The 13,252-nt window shown below is 47.4% G+C and overlaps 1 protein-coding gene across 1 annotated transcript in view; it reads right to left on the reverse strand.

Moving 5' to 3' along the window:
* LOC137562849 (G protein-coupled receptor kinase 5-like) overlaps positions 1 to 10,392 on the reverse strand; it is a 139,923-nt gene extending 129,531 nt beyond the window's left edge. Inside the window, exon 1 of the mRNA XM_068274606.1 lies at positions 9,496 to 10,392. Coding sequence (XP_068130707.1) covers positions 9,496 to 9,547 — 52 coding nt within the window. The 5' untranslated portion in view covers positions 9,548 to 10,392. The remainder of the gene's footprint in view (positions 1 to 9,495) is intronic.
* Between the last annotated feature and the right edge of the window lie 2,860 nt (positions 10,393 to 13,252).

A 13,252-nucleotide genomic window follows, 5' to 3' on the forward strand; every position in this document is an offset into this window, starting at 1 on the left:
ATGGTGCAGAGCGTCCCATGATGCGGAGGCCACACTGGGGATGGTGCAGAGCGTCCCATGATGCGGAGGCCACACTGGGGATGGTGCAGAGCGTCCCATGATGCGGAGGCCACACTGGGGATGGTGCAGAGCGTCCCATGATGCGGAGGCCACACTGGGGATGGTGCAGAGCGTCCCATGATGCGGAGGCCACACTGGGGATGGTGCAGAGCGTCCCATGATGCGGAGGCCACACTGGGGATGGTGCAGAGCGTCCCATGATGCGGAGGCCACACTGGGGATGGTGCAGAGCGTCCCATGATGCGGAGGCCACACTGGGGATGGTGCAGAGCGTCCCATGATGCGGAGGCCACACTGGGGATGGTGCAGAGCGTCCCATGATGCGGAGGCCACACTGGGGATGGTGCAGAGCGTCCCATGATGCGGAGGCCACACTGGGGATGGTGCAGAGCGTCCCATGATGCGGAGGCCACACTGGGGATGGTGCAGAGCGTCCCATGATGCGGAGGCCACACTGGGGATGGTGCAGAGCGTCCCATGATGCGGAGGCCACACTGGGGATGGTGCAGAGCGTCCCATGATGCGGAGGCCACACTGGGGATGGTGCAGAGCGTCCCATGATGCGGAGGCCACACTGGGGATGGTTCAGAGCGTCCCATGATGCGGAGGCCACACTGGGGATGGTGCAGAGCGTCCCATGATGCGGAGGCCACACTGGGGATGGTGCAGAGCGTCCCATGATGCGGAGGCCACACTGGGGATGGTGCAGAGCGTCCCATGATGCGGAGGCCACACTGGGGATGGTGCAGAGCGTCCCATGATGCGGAGGCCACACTGGGGATGGTGCAGAGCGTCCCATGATGCGGAGGCCACACTGGGGATGGTGCAGAGCGTCCCATGATGCGGAGGCCACACTGGGGATGGAGCAGAGCGTCCCATGATGCGGAGGCCACACTGGGGATGGTGCAGAGCGTCCCATGATGCGGAGGCCACACTGGGGATGGTGCAGAGCGTCCCATGATGCGGAGGCCACACTGGGGATGGTGCAGAGCGTCCCATGATGCGGAGGCCACACTGGGGATGGTGCAGAGCGTCCCATGATGCGGAGGCCACACTGGGGATGGTGCAGAGCGTCCCATGATGCGGAGGCCACACTGGGGATGGTGCAGAGCGTCCCATGATGCGGAGGCCACACTGGGGATGGTGCAGAGCGTCCCATGATGCGGAGGCCACACTGGGGATGGTGCAGAGCGTCCCATGATGTGGAGGCCACACTGGGGATTGTGCAGAGCGTCCCATGATGTGGAGGCCACACCGGGCTTTTTTTTTTGTGAGGTCAGGTAGGATTACAGAGATGATGATCAAACCTGAAAGTATACTGAGCACCTGGGTGCTCCTAAGTGCAGAAGTTGTTTAAACTAGCCTCCCACAAAGGGAACTTTATTAAATGTGTGTGCTTTTGGGGGTGCAGCAGGCACTTACCTAGAGGGGGCTGCTCCGTAGCCCCCCGTCCAAATAGAAGCCTCTATCTTACTTGTCCCTGTGCTGCAGGTTTGGAATTCCCATAGCTACTATAGGTCCACAGGAGCTAACCGTGGGAATTCCAACCTGCATTCCAACCTGGCAGCCACAGTGCGATGCATGCTGGGAGATTCCTTGATGTGGTTACCTATTTTGGCCAGGAGATGTAATTGCATCAATAGGAAATACATCCCCTGATATGCATCGTCCCTCCCCAGCATGCATTGCAGCTGCCAGGGACATCACTGCGGTAATAGAGGCTTCCATATAAAGATAAGACATAACATTTATATTGCGCTTTTCTCCTCGCAGACTCAAAACACCAGAGCTGCAGCCACTAGGGTGCACTCTATAGGCAATAGCAGTGTTAGGGTGTCTAAGCCAAGGACTTCTTACTGCAGAGGAAGAGCTGAGATTGTAAACCAGGTCACCTGTGTCAGAGGCAGAGCCCTTAACCAGTACACTATCCAGTCATCTAGATGTGGGTGCTACTGAGCAGCCTCTCATACACAAGTAAATACTTGCTGCACTCCCAAAAGCACACACATTTAACGCACCCCCTTTGGGAAGAGGTTCTTTAAGATGTTTTTATAAAATTGTGCACAGTTGCCTTAAAGTCGTTTTTTTAACTTATTTTAGGAAGACTGAGCAGACAAGTGTGCCACAGCTGATGGCTAAGGATCACCAGACATGCCTAGCCTACATCCCACCACTGCCTGGACTGCTGTATGAAAACCACCTCTATGACGGAATCAAACCTTCCTTTAAGCTGCTATGCTGTCTGGGATTTATGGGCAGCCTTATACCTTGTGCATACAGTGAAACTATTACATCATACAAGTCAATACATACAAGGACAGCACTGCTGCTTTTCACATTGACGTGAACTGTACATCTGGGACACACTTGTTCTGCCGTGTGGGAGAATGTTTAGCTGAGAAGCGAGCATAGTTAGGCCCCTTTCACACGGGAGGCAGAAGGTGGTGAATTCACTGCTTGTCCGCTGCTCCCGTGCATCGGCCGCACGCTTGCTAGCGCTCAACGTAGATGGTGGATTCAACCAAAGTGATCAAATGCATATTATCGACTGAAACAGTCTCTTCATCTATGGGCACCTGTACAGTGTAAAGAGTAGGTGCTTTATATGGGCTGACATGCTCCTGGTGAATTCCATTAGCAAAGACAAAACGTGCCAAGGCGATTGAGATCAGCCTGCATGTGATCCAGTGGGAAAGGTACAGAGGATATATACTGCCTTGACCGGACTCAAAAAAATGTTCATGAACAGCACTTGCGTCGTGCACCCGCACTATGTTGCCGGTTTCCAGGTATGCAAGAGGAGGAACTTACAATAGTACTGTTATGCTCAATACTAAGCAGTGATATCTATGCCCATTTTAATTAAACTAAAAAAGATCTACCAAAGGCACTAAAGAAGTTCCTGTATACCAGACTCAGGCAAACTACAGCCCGTTGGCCATATCCAGCCCATTTGGTTTTTTTTTTTAATCCGACCCGCTGATGCCCAAATAATTTCAGTAGCAACGTCAGACACATTTGTGTGTTACCGCAAGAGATCCTCCTCCTCCCTGCTGCAGAGGCTCCGGTATTTGGTCTTCTGGGAAAAGAGGCCTAGCTCATCCTACCTCCTCTCAGTCTAGCCACGTTCCTGATCCTCCATATGATCTTGCCACTCGTGCTCAATGCCACAACCAGTAAACTGTGAGGAGGGGGAGGGAAGTATATGCTGGATGTCTTCTAATGGAAGGATGCCGGTGACTCCCGGGACATCTCCTGTCCACCAAATGGAAGTGGACAATAAACAATTGTTTAATAGGATGTGGCAGAATAAGTTAACGATGCACCTGTTATGCCTTGTGTATAAGCAAGCAAAAAGCAGTCCTCCCATTTTTAGACAGGTGTTGATTATCTATCGGACATTTTGGTCCAGCCCCTAGAAACCATTGTGGCCCACGAGTCAAAAAGTTAGTTCTACATAAAGTCATAAAACACAGTTTATAGGGAGGGACAAGATACCTGACCACATCTGGGAAATCTTTGATAGAGGGCGCAATCACCTACTCATCAAAATGGGAATCTAGCCCAACAGAAATATTCCACCTGAAATTCTGCAAACACCTCCTCCATGTCCATCGGAGTACCTCATTACATCCTGAGCTAAACAGATTCCCATTACTGTTTGATACAGAAGAGAGTGCTGTCCTATTGGGCCCACCCACAGAACAGCAGCACTGACACACACACACACACACACACACACACACACACACACACACACACACACACACACACACACACACACACACACACACACACACACACACACACACACACACACAAAGCCATGTTGCACAATAAGACCAGGAAAAGCTACAGTTGTGTTCAAAATTATTCAACCCCCACTGAAATTGAGTGTTTTGGACAGTTTGACATTGATTGTGATCATTTCAGTCATCTTGTTTACAATTAAATCAAAGAGGCACTTGTAAGTCAGACAAATAACATAACATTTATAATGAAATAACCTCAAATGTCTTTTTTGTGCTCACATCATTATCAGTTTTATTCAACCCAGTCCACAGAACACGCTCACAAAAGTTTTGGGGTAGTGTTCTGTGGACTGATGAAACAAAATTAGAACGGTTTGGGCCCATGGATCAATGCTATGTTTGGAGGAGGAAGAACAAGGCCTATGAAGAAAAGAACATCTTGCCTACTGTGAAGCATGGCGGGGGGGGTGTCAATCATGCTTTGGGGCTGTTTTGCTTCTGCAGGTACAGGGAAGTTTCAGTGTGTGCAAGGTACCTTGAATTCTCTTCAGAACCAGGAGATATTGGATGAAAATGTGATGCAGTCCATCACAAACCTGAGGCTTGGGAGATGTTGGACCTTTTAACAGGACAATGATCCCAAGCATACCTCCAAGTCCACTAGAGCATGGTTGCAGATTAACCCTCCTGGCGGTTAATTTTTTTTGCCATATAGGCAAAAATCCTTTTTTTTTTTTATTTTATTTTTTTGTTTCATGTAAAGCTACAAGAGTGGTAGCTACATGAAACACCGCTAGAGGGCGCATGTGTCCCTCTAGTGCGATCGTCGCCGGCATCAATAGCAAACAGGGAAACGCGTATATAACGCGCTCCCCTGTTTGGCTTCTCCTGTCGCCATGGCAACGATCGGAATGACGTCATGGACGTCAGCCGACGTCCTGACGTCAGACGCCTCCGATCCAGCCCATAGCGCTGCCCAGAACTCATTGGTCCAGGCAGCGCAGGGCTCTGGCAGGGGGGGGGCCTCTTGCGCCGCTGCGTGCGGGCGATCGCCGCAGAGCGGCGGCGATCAACCTATACGCGCGGCTAGCGAAGCGCTAGCTGCACGTACAGCATTTTAAATGGAGCAAATCGCCCCACCAGGGGATGAGATATCTTCCTGCGCAGCATAGCCCGAGCTCAGCTTGGGCTTACCGCCAGGAAGGTTAAAGGCTGGAACCTTTTGGAGTGGCCATCGCAGTCACCAGACTTAAATCTGACTGAGAACCTCTGGTGGGACTGAAAGAAAGCAGTTGCAGCGCGCAAGCATAAGAATGTGACTGAACTGGAGGCTTTTGCCCATGAAGAATGGGCTAAGATACCCATAGATCGCTGCAAGACACTTGTGTCAAGCTATGCTTCACGTTTAAAAGCTGGAAAAGGATGTTGTACTAAGTACTAAGAATTAATGTCACTTGGGGGTTGAATAAAACTGATAATGATGTGAGCACAGAAAAGACATTTGTGGTTATTTCATTATAAATGTTATGTTATATTTGTCTGACTTACAAGTGCCTCTTTGATTTATTGTAAACAAGATGACTGAAATGATCAACATCAATGTCAAACTGGCCAAAACACTCAATTTCAGTGGGGGTTTAATAATTTTGAACACAACTGTATGTGCCCTGAACGAATTGGTAAACTCTATGCTCCCTCCAAACCCAGATCCACAGGTCCTATTAAGAGCCCAGATAAAACATACCACAGTCAAGTCGACTAAGGATAAATGGAGGAGTGAAATAAAATAGTCACAATTGCTAAGCATAAACCAGTCTCTACAGAAAGAATAGAATATAGCCCCATAGTACGAAAAGTTACAAAACGCTCAAGAGAGGCAAATCCTGAGTGTCTGAGTGAAGACGCATACAGATATACAAACCCATGGAGAATAGACTATGCCAACTCTGTGAGCAGAAGACCCTCGAGGATTGGAATCACTTCCTGCTGCACTGCATCAAATATGCTGCAACCAGGGAAAATTCTTTATAAAAAAAAAAAAAAAAAAAAAAAAAAAGACAGATGCGAGGAGGAATATATAAAAAAAATAAAAATTATCTACTTACCCGGGGTTTCCTCCAGCCCCTGCCAGCCGCTATGACCCTCGCCACTGCTCCGCTTCCAGCTGGTGGTCCGGGGTCCTCTCCGTTGCAAATACCGGCATCTACTGCACCTGCATGAGCGCGGCACTTGCAGTTGCACTCACATGATCTGCCTTTGCAGACCACGTGAGCGCCTTCGTGAGTGGTATGGCCGCGCGCAGTAGATGCCAACTGGGCAAAGTCGGCATCTGCAACGGAGGGGACCCCGGGCCACAGGCTGGGATCGGAGCTGGGTCGTGAGTCATAGCGGCTGCCAGGAGCTGGAGGAAGCCCCGGGTAAGTAGATTTTTTGGGGGGGGGGGGGGTGTTAAAATTTAGTTTGGACCTTCCCTCTAAGAAATTGATGGAATTATGTCCGGAGTGTCACACAGAATGAGAGAAAACTCTCGAGTCTACTGGGAGAAGAGGAATCAACAGTGACCATCGTTGCACATTATGTCACAGCCTGTCACAGCCTAAGAGGAGCATAACGAAACAGAAAACTTAAAAATGTCCATGGACTGCTTACCCACTGTACCCCCTATCCCACCCCTCCCATGTCCCCCAGTTTCCCTTGCTTTGGCAATGCCTGTATGAATATTGGTCATGCCAACAAAGCTTTTTATTTTTATTATTTGAAACCAGCAGCGAAATGTGTTTCTCATGCAACAGACAATTCTCTATGGAATTTTGGTTCATGAATTACATGACAAATAATTATAGAGAAGCACAATTCGCGCACTCACATTTTCAGTCATATTTAGCCGCAGTTCCTGGATGCGAAGACTTAATTTCCTGCAGGTGACCTCAGGCTTACACAGAGATGGTTATAAAATATTCACAGAAGGTAGAACGTCACCTTCGGACATACACCGATGAATGTAGGATGGTTTGGACCAATCAAAGCATGCATCAACCTTGTCTTACACTTGGTAGAGATAAGTTAATTAGGATGGAAGGAGGAACAAAGTATGAAGTTCACAGTCCACATGAACCACCAACATAAACAGACATAAGGGCCTCACTGAAAACTCGACAGGTCTTTCACTTAATGTATGCCCCCTACAAGCTCTGTAACACATGGAATTTTGCATTCGTTGCCAGTAGCCAAATAGCCGCATAAAGCAACCCTCTTCGTTGCCGATTGTCACCACTCTGATCTTGGGTTCTGCATAACCCCAGATACAACAGCAGCTGCCTGGACTACATTGGTTATAGTGGAATGGAGTGAACACCGCTCAACTCCACAAGCTTGCTGCAGTGCTCGACCTGGGCAGCAAGTCATAACAAACAAAACAAACAAAGAACATTTATATCGCGCTTTTCTCCTTGCGGACTCAAAGCGCCAGAGCTGCAGCCACTAGGACGCGCTCTATAGGCAGTAGCAGTGTTAGGGAGACTTGCCTAAGGTCTCCTACTGAATAGGTGCAGGCTTACTGAACAGGCAGAGCCGAGATTCGAACCCTGGTCTCCTGTGTCAGAGGCAGAGCCCTTAAGTCATAGCTATGATTAAGGACTGACGTCCGAAACATGTCAGCCTTGATGTCTGCTGTGGGTGTTATTGGATACGTTCATTAATAAAAGTTGTCTTGTTGTCAAGTGCGGACCACCTCTTCTTTCTTTGCTGACTTTGGTTATAGTGATGCCTTGATTTGAACCCTATCTTTATGATTGCATAATTGACTACAACAGTGTTTCTCAAACCTGTTATTAACTCCTACCAGTAATAGTTGCCTCAAAGGTCTAGCACAATCACTACTAGAGAACCAAAGGAAGAGCTGGACAAGTCCCAGGTGTCGTACAGCTAAAGATCTTTACAAATTACAGACAGGGCCTACATTTTTAAAATTTTCTCTAACTGTTGTCGATGGACCTGGCGCCTACAAAATTTCCAGCGCTAGTCTAGTTTAGGGGACCCAGCAGGAAACCTCATGGGGTTCTCCAATTCCAGCATCCTCTACAGCATTGCGACTTGCCAAGTAGTGTGGGCGTAGCTTACTGCAACCTATCTGAAACCTAAAAATTTGAGAGGGTGCTATTTACCCAATCACGTTGGTGGAATTTCCCTATAGGGTTTCCTGCTGGGTCTCCTAAAACTAGACTAATCCAAATTTCCTACTTCCATAGATTGGATAGCTGGGCTACCAAATTGCATATTAAATGTGCCCACCGCTGAACTAGCTTCTCAGAACTGCAACACGGAACAGGAAATACCATAGCATGGAGAGACACCTGCAACTGACATTACACTCAACACTGTTTCAGCCCACTACATCTGAAGTCACTCAACCCCCGGACTGATGGTGGCCCGTGAACTCATGGCTGTGGACTCAAAATCAAAGCAATTTTGGGTACCTGGAGTCATAGGTTTCATAAACTGAGGAGTCGGATGATTTTCGCACCAACACCACAGCTCTGTATGTACTCAACCTAACCTGTGAACATTCAATGATTAGTGATAGTCTAAGATATGCATTTTTTTTTTAGATTTGTGTGTGAACAGCATGCAGCTTAAAACTCTACTCTGACTTCCCACCTACATGCACGTTGTGTCTCACCATCCATTGCCCTATCCAAGCATTTATAGCCAGACTGTGCAACAATCATACATCTGTACAGGTGTCTCTGACCTCTTCGGCCAACTTCACCCAAGGGGGTTTGCATATACTGTTCAATAGGAATACAGGTGGAAACCAGCACCAAACATTAAAGTTCACACAAACTGCAAAAACTAGCAGGTAGCTAGAGTTAGTGCAGCTGATCAGTTACACCTGCAAATAGGAAAAAAAGCGGTAGAGGCGACTGTCGATCTCACAGTAACAGAACATAGAAATATAGATTGATTTGGCCCCAATTATCCCAAGTTAATAAAGACACATTTTGTGGTATGGCCTACAAACATTATTTTATATATGGCTACAGCAAGTCATAACTGAAGCAGACTAAGTAGAGCATATGGCTTCATTCTCTATCTAGAGGGCTACAAGACTGTCACTCCACATTTAAAAACAGTATACCTACATGGTGGAATGACACAACAGAGAACATTCTTACTACCACCAGGAAGAACCCAACAGTTGTCTTTTTCCAATTACTAGTAACCATATAAATTACAGAGCATGCTATTAAATCTATAGTGAACTATACAATTAACCAGGATCTGTATAGCAACCTATCATTTCCATTTGTAAGGAACATACAAGTCAATGTAAAGACCGCATCACTACATCTGGTTCAAGGCCAACATTCCAAAGGACATTTTTGTTTTTCACTTGCAAAAGGGGTCATTTTATTATTGCTGTTTCCTAAACACAGGTGAACAACCACAAGCAAATAATGTTCAACCACGTGCATAGTAGATACCACACTGCAGAAGATATTCAATAAATATGGACTGTTGAGAGATTATTTCCTAATGCTTGAAAAAATAAAAGTAAAACTGTGGAAGAAAGTATTGATGATATACAAAAGACAGTTGAAACAATTTAGATCAATAACTTGAGAAACTCACATAAAATTATTTCAAATATTCACTGCTATTAATTATGATGCGGAGGGCTTACCTTCTCGTGCTTTAAGCAAAACGGTGTTCGCAACAATGTTTTCTAGTTCCATGATTTCCCAAATTAAAAAAAAAAAGACGAAAATATCAGCGGACAAGTTGAAAGATTGGGACGATTCTCATTTGGACCACTCTATCCCCAAATTAGGTTGAAAAGCAGAGGAAGACCTGCAAATTGGGGTTCTGCAAATCCAGTTCCTTATCATAAGTTCTGTGCCCCCGAATACTTTCATACACCTATACAAAATAGGTTCTTATGACCGCAAGATGTTTAAGTGGATGTCCTGAGATCAAGGGAAGAATCAGTTTGAAGATACTGAATTCATTTCTCCAGCATATGATACTAATTTAAAAGCAATGTGTAAAAAAAAATGCCATAAAGACAATAGGTCCCTTTAGTGTGATCAGCAAGTGAGAGATGTAAAAAAATAAATAAACATGATGAATAAAATGGGGGTCTAGGCTGCCCCCAAGGGGGTGTGCTGGACACAACAGCCTGGAGGTAGAGAGGAAGTGGGGGAAAGGGGATCTGGCCCTCTGACAGACTGAAGGAAGCTTTAGGAAAATAAGTTATAATAAAGGGTTGGGAGCCCCATATCCAGCCATGGGCAGGGGAGGGGTGACTGTCTGCAGCAGAGCAGGGTCTCCCTATCAGGGCTGATCACTGGGGGGTGTCCGGTAGCTGTGGATCCGTGATGCTCCCCACTGATGCTCCTCCTCGGACCTCCGGAGCCCCCCCACGCCTGATGGATGATCCCCGGGGCAGCGGCAGCAGGAAGTAACATGGAACTGGAGGCTGGCTGAGGCTGAACGGCCCAGGGCGGGGCGTGGCCTTGGCTTTGACGTCACACCGGGAGCTCGCTGGGGGTGCCGGGAGCTGTAGTCGGTTTAATCCGGGCTTTAGAGATGGGAAGTTCGGATCTTTTCAATGATCCGGATGATTCGAATCGGATCATTGAAGAGATCCGGATCTTTGATTCGAATCTCGGATCATTTTACTACGGAAGCATTCGGGGGTGAAATGAACAGCAGGACAGGTCTGTGGACAGGAGAAGGGGAGGGGGGTGGACACACAGAGAAGGGGAGAAGATGGACAGAGGGCAGGGAGTGGACAGAGATGGGAGGAGGGACGAGCAGAGAGCAGAAATGTTTGCACGTAATACCCACATGCTGAAGTCATATGCTTTACATATATTTCACCATCACCTATATGCTCATCTGTACACTTTGAAAGAAAAGGTCGCACAGTGAAAGAAAGCATTCCCAGAACATAAGTGCAGCTGTTTAGTGCCGAGTGCAGGAGGATCATATAATTGCCCAGCAATCACAGTGCCTGCAAAGTTACTGAGCTGTGCTGAGCCAAAAGCTTCCCATGTGATCACTGTGCACAACTACGGAACAGACAGCCTATAATGGGCAGCACATTGCAGCCAGTATGTGTGCTCTACACATATCTGGCAGTGGCACCCATGTCCCCTCTCTCTTATCTACCTGTCTCCCTGCAAGGCTGCCTCCCTTCCAACAGAGCGATCCCTGCTTCCAGGACCCCGCTGCCCGCTGAGAGGGGGCGTGTCGCTCCTGGCCCCGCCCCTTTTGCGAACCGAATCGTTCATTTTGATGATTCGGATGATCGACTCATAAAATAGATTCGGATCAAAGATCCGAATCGTTCATGATCCGGACAACACTACCGGGCTTCACAGAGTCTGTACAGCTTCTCGGGGTCGCAAGTCACTTGTGCGTTTGTTTAATCATGAGGCATATTAGTGAGAAGCGAGGCAGGGAAGGCTGGAGTAGCTGCCGAGAGCGACCAATCAGAATGCGCGGCTGCACTTTCGCACTAGTTTTTCTCCACAGTCTTCCCTGCATTGCTGGTGTCCCGGGAGATGTGTCTGGATGCTGCTCAGCTTTGTTCAGTCACGTGGTGCGTTCTGGAGTGAAGGGGAATCTGAGGTCTCTCCATGGATGTGCTGCACATGCTTGTTGGATGAGAAATAAATCCAGGAGCATAAGGGCTGCCTGCATATGGAAAAGGGTCATTGCATAGGATGAACCCTGCACATGTGATGGGGGGTGGCACATTGAAGAGGCACATTATTGGCTGTGCATGGGGAATCTGGAAATAATTGCTGGGAATACACCATGAGATTTTTTTGGCAGAAAGATGGCTCGATAGATAATTTTTGACAGGTCCAATCTGATTTTGATCGTTTTTATGATCGATTTTTTTCACAGAAGTGAATAAAAATTGATCAGAAAATCGATTGGCGAGTAAATCTGCCGAAAACAACTCATCATGTATTTCCAGCATTAGCGGCAGACATTTGGGTGCCCACACAAAGTATCGGCAAGACTGTGGCATTTGGATGTAGACGGCTCCCGCTAAAAAGCAGTCGCCTGCTATTTGTAGCTGCATTTTTCATTGTGGGCACCGGCTATTTATCGGATCCTGGCAACACCCAAATTTCACAATCTTGTCGATATTTTGTATAAGTGTCTATAGGGCACCCAATAATTAATGGGGGTGGTTAAGGTTAGTCATGGGGGGTGGTCTTTATCCACCACTACAGTATATCTATTAGTGATGGGAATTCCGTCTCTTCTCGGAGAATCGGCTCTTCTGAATCGACTCCCATTAAAGAGCCGGCTCTGAATCGGCTCTTCATTAAATATCACTAGACACTACTCAGAATCGGAGTAAAATCCCCGCCCCCGTCTCCATGACAACTCCAGACTGCTTCTCTGACTGGGGCAATCCCTACTGCTCTGCTCCGCCCCATACACTCCTACAAGCTGCAAGAGGACTACTTCTCCCAGCATGCCTCAGTGCCCTTTATTACACAGCAAATCAGAGCTGTGTGGGGCGGCTGAGGCATCGGCTCTTTCAAAACCGAGAACCATCTCTTGTCGTTCGCAGCAAAGAGCCGGCTCCTTTGCAAACGGCCCATCACTAATATCTATGTCCTCTGTGACTTCTTCCAAACCACGAGGACATAGATATATACGTCTTGTAGCTTTGCAGGATTGGGCACGCTCCTGTGCAAAACCTCCGCAACTATCTGCTCCAGGACTAATTGGTGAAAGGGAATATATGTTCCCTGAGCCAATAAGATTGATTTTTACCATTTAAAATACTTTTATTTTGTCAGTGCATAGTGAAAAATACCCACTCTAGCATTATTTCAGAACCAAATATCCTGACGATAAATTGTAATAGGAACATAATCTAAGTTTTGTGATAAATGGTAGAAATAGGCAAAAAAAAGTTTTGTTTTTTATCTACAGTAGTGCTTTTAATTTTTAAACTGGAATTGGTGAAACTAAGAAATAATTAGTTTTTATTTTACTATTTTTTCCTTTTACCCATTAAAGTGCATAGAAAACAAAATAGTTCAAGGGAAAAAATGCCATACAATGAAAGCCGAGTTTGTCTTGGAAAAAAAAAAACCCTATATATTTCATTTAGGTGTCATAAGTAGGGATAAAGTTCAGGGGCATTCCTACCATAGGGCGGCAAGGGGCAGGGCGCACCTGGTGACAGACGTCCCAGAGGGTGTCGCCAAGGCCTCCCACAGAGGCCTGTGCAGGAGGGGGAAGCAACACAAAAAGGAGGGGTAGCGAGGACAGCGGCGGGGACCGGGGGCCAGACCCCGCACCTGGGTCCCCTCCTTCTGGCGCTTCCCCCCTCCAAATTAGCAGCAGCAGACAGGAGCGGGCGTAGAAGAATTACTCACCTGCGTTCCAGGGGATGGCACACA

This window comes from Hyperolius riggenbachi, chromosome 3 (assembly GCF_040937935.1).
Source record: "Hyperolius riggenbachi isolate aHypRig1 chromosome 3, aHypRig1.pri, whole genome shotgun sequence".
NCBI classification, from domain to species: Eukaryota; Metazoa; Chordata; class Amphibia; order Anura; family Hyperoliidae; genus Hyperolius; species Hyperolius riggenbachi.